At 36.6% G+C, this 4,310-nt stretch overlaps 1 protein-coding gene across 1 annotated transcript; it reads left to right on the forward strand.

Moving 5' to 3' along the window:
- The first annotated feature begins 1,074 nt into the window (after window positions 1-1,074).
- LOC141167440 (olfactory receptor 5AS1-like) lies at window positions 1,075-2,004 on the forward strand. The gene has a single exon (XM_073654844.1). It carries the CDS (start codon window positions 1,075-1,077, stop codon window positions 2,002-2,004), a length of 930 nt encoding a protein of 309 aa, XP_073510945.1.
- Window positions 2,005-4,310: the final 2,306 nt, after the last annotated feature.

Below are 4,310 nucleotides of genomic sequence, written 5' to 3' on the forward strand. Positions count from 1 at the left end.
AGGTACGGGATCAGATTCTGCAGGAAAAGGGAAGGTACAGACATAGAGAAAAACAGGTAACAGGCTAGGAGAGTATTCAGACAAGAACAGACACAGCAGCAAGATACAGGAGCGGTTCTAGGTATGCGGCCCCTAGAAGGCGGAACGAACAGGCTAGGAGCGTGATCAGACAGGAACAGGCAAGATACAGGAACGGGTCTAGTTATGCGGCCCCTAGAAGGCGGAAAGAACAGGCTAGGAGCGTGTTCACACTGGCATGGAAATACAGCCTCCAGGATAGGCAGAAGACAACAGGCTAGAAGATAGTTCAGACAGGACACAGTTCAGACACGGGAACTGATACCGCAAGGCAGGAAACATAGACAGGACCTGGCACATCAGTGACTAGACGCCAACTGACAGAACACAATGCTCAGGCATGAATTCCAGGGAGGAGCTGGGTTAAATACCAGGTGACAGACAGCAATAGGCTGAGGACGTACAAGGGGTGTGCCTGCAGCAGCCACACGAAGCAGGAAGTGATCGGGTGCCGCCCTTAAGCAGCAGAAACAGAGGCAAGCAGACAGCATGGAGGGAAGCCAGGCTAGCAGACTGGACTGGAGATCAAGTGCGCGCTCTTGCACAGTGGGAGATGGACCACTATGCAAGAACGCCGCCAGGTATGTTACACAATGGAATGCCTTGGTGTGTTGACCTCTTCACTTTCGAAGCAAAAATGTTCTTCACTTAAAATTTTAAAATTGTTCTTAACTTATCCCCCCCCAAAAAAAAGCTCTTAAGAAGCAAAATCTATAACAGCCCCCTGGATATTTTCAGACTCTATTTTAAGGGATTGTCATTTCGTGGTGGCATCGGTTTTTAAAGTGATTTGAATTCAAAAAGATCTAGTATTTAATGATGAGCAAATTGGAGAAATAACTAAAACTAGATCACCATTTGTGATATAGGTAAAGCCCGAATGCAGAATCAATGCACTAATAATTAACTCCACTTTATAAAAAAGTCATATTCTGCATTTTTTTCCAGCCATGGATTCTTGATGGGATGGACACACCAGTTTTATTAATTAAAACAATGGACAAAAACCAAACAACAGTCAAAGAATTCTTTCTACTTGGTTTCCAAATCTGGTCACCTTTCCATATACTACTGTTTACTTTCTTCCTGCTGATTTACGTAATAACCCTAACCGGAGATTTTCTTATAGTGATTCTGGTGACAATAAGTCATCGACTTCAGTATCCGATGTTCTACTTCCTCAAGCACCTCTCGGTTTCGGAAATCTTATTTACATCTAATCTCACTCCCAATATGTTGTATGTCATTCTCAGAAGTGGTGGCCTCATATCATACACTGGTTGTATCATGCAATTCTACCTCTACATAGCTTCGGGCAGCTTGGAGTCTCTTCTTCTCACTGTTATGTCATATGATCGATATTTAGCCATATGTAACCCATTACATTATGCCAACATGATGAACTTCCAGTTTTGTCAAACTTTGGTCTTAGCCTCCTGGTTACTGAGCTTCACTCTCGTTTTGATAACTGTTACCCTTTTATGTCAACTAAACTTCTGTTCCTCGAATATCATTGACCATTTCTTCTGTGATTTTGCTCCTCTTGTGGATCTCTCCTGCTCAGATACCTCTGTCATTAGGATGGAAGTAGTTTTCCTCTCCATCCCAATAGTTGCCTCCACATTTTCATTTATTCTCTGGTCATATATCTGTATTTCTATCACCATACTCAATATTCATTCCACCACTGGGAGAAGAAAAGTCTTCTCCACCTGCAGCTCTCATTTGGCTTCGGTATGCTCGTATTATGGTCCTCTCATCGTAATATACATGGTGCCGTATAGGAGGGATTCCCTTAATGTGAACAAGTTCTTATCAGTTCTGTACACTGTGTTTACTCCATTGTTTAACCCTTTAATATACAGCTTAAGGAATGAAGATCTTCAACACGTTCTCTGGAGGCTACTGAACCTTGAACATACATAACAAACTACTGATAGTGTTGGATATGATTGTGTGTCATATATTTTGGGTTTTATAGAATCAGTTCCTTGTTCTGTATCAGGTATTCACATAAAATGTGCTGAGCAGCAATAATAAAGGATACACATTTAAATATTGAATACTATTTTTTTCCTATCTGGTATTTTATTTTTTCATATTAACAAATCCCACTATTTTTTTTTTATTTATCAGAGGAACCTGTCAATCAATTAATTAATTAAATCAATAAATTTTATTTATAAATAATAATAACTGTTGTTGTTGCTATTGCTGTTATTATTTTTAATATTTATGAATTATATTATTTATAAAAAAAAATGAAAAGTAAAATAAAATCATCCATAAATATATTTTTAACCAAATGCATTATTATTTTTTCATATAAACAAAACCCATTATTATTTTTTTATTTATCAGAGGAACCTGTCAATCAATTAATTAATTAAATCAACAAATTTAATTTATAAATAATAATAATTGTTGTTGTTGCTGTTACTGTTATTATTTTTTAGTATTTATTAATTATATTATTTATTTAAAAAAATGAAAAGTAAAATAAAATCATACATAAATATATTTTTAACCAAGTGCATTAAAAACTATTTAACTATATGATAAAACGAAATAGGACAAACTAAATGAATCTGTCAATCCTCGTGGGAGGCAACAACTAAATAAAATACAATAATCAATGCAATCAAGTAAATAATGAAAAGATTGGATGTACCATTTCTCATCAGGATGCACATAACACAAAGCAGAGACTTATCCTGGTGAAGTAAAGTACAAGCAATTTATCTCAGTTCATAACGGGGACTGAAAAGAAAAAAATATATATTTTAAAATAATCAGTTTATATATATTTCTAAAAAAATTAGTTTTTTTCCAACGCAACAAAAAAGAAATGAGAAAACAAAAATATAATCATATATAGTATCCCATAAATAAATGTTGTATAGTCAAAAAAATTACAATTGTTTTGGTGTTTGCTCTTCCAAAAATGGAGGAGAAAGTGATTACTGTATGTGCACGAAAATGAGACCAACGAAAACTATAACCTGCCACTCAAAAAGCAAGACGTCACACAGCTTCATTGACTGAATTATGAAAAACTTATGGGTGTCAGAAAATGGCAACAAAAAACTAAATTTGTGTTTTACAAGTTCTGTTTATCTTCTAAAATATACAAATTTACTATCACCAAAATCCTTCTGACTTGAAGATTCCTTTTGCCAGGTCATTTTTGCTCACTGTAAGCCGCTAAAACAAAAAGGCAAAAAACATTAGCAGAATTGTATTTTGTTTTTCACCATTTCATTCAAATTGGATTTTTTTTCCTGTTTTTCAGTTCATTAAATTTTAAAGTGAATGGCGCCATTCAAAACTGCAACTTTTTTTTGGAAAAAACAAGACCTTGTACGACGAGGTCGATGAAACAAACAAACAAAATAAAGTATATGGCAAAAACTGTCTGCCTTACGACAAGGTGAAAACATTTTGATGAATTTAAGAAGAGGGTGTTGACACACCCTAGCTCCAGTTCCATCCCAGCTCCATCCATTTTGGCAGAGCTGATTGAAGCTTTAATAACTCGGCCCCTATGTCTTTTTACCCGTGTCCTCCATCTACTGTAAATATCATAGTTTATAGTAAAATTGTCACAGATATACAACTGAACTGATTCTATCCTTTAAAAGGAATTAACAGGGTCATACATTAACAGGGTACATTTACAGGTGAGCGGTGTAGTTGGGTAACTTGTTCAGCCTTATAGACATTAAATCCAGCTCCAGGACTTAATTCCTCTCTGTGATCAAGAATTATACAGTATATTTTATAAGTCAGTGATAAAAAGCAAAAGTGTTCAGATTTATTTTAGATGAATAAAATAGTTATGTACCGTATTTTTCCAATACTCTTTTTTCCATTCAAATTCGAGAGGAAAATGGGGGTGCATCTTATATTCTGAAGTGAGCTTACTGGGGGGGCGGCGGCAGTGGAGTGGGGTAGCAGGAGACAGGGTCGCTGATTCCGAAGGACAGCGGCTCTCGAGATCTCAATCTGCGCATGCGCCACTTCTAGAGGCCATTTTCCATTTTCTTGGTGAGGACACGGAAGTCTTGCCTGTTAGCAGTCTGGAACGCATGGCTGAGTTTATGTTATGCTGCCTTTCCCATGACCCTTGCGTTCTCAAAATTTTGGGTTACAGTCATTACTGGTTGGTGACATTTCTAGACCCACGCTACAAGGAGAACTTTATGTCTCTTATTCCTGAGGTGGAGAGGTCT

Source organism: Phyllobates terribilis, unplaced genomic scaffold (assembly GCF_046119375.1).
Source record: "Phyllobates terribilis strain yellow unplaced genomic scaffold, ASM4611937v1 Scaffold_11__3_contigs__length_659146591, whole genome shotgun sequence".
Taxonomy (NCBI): domain Eukaryota; kingdom Metazoa; phylum Chordata; class Amphibia; order Anura; family Dendrobatidae; genus Phyllobates; species Phyllobates terribilis.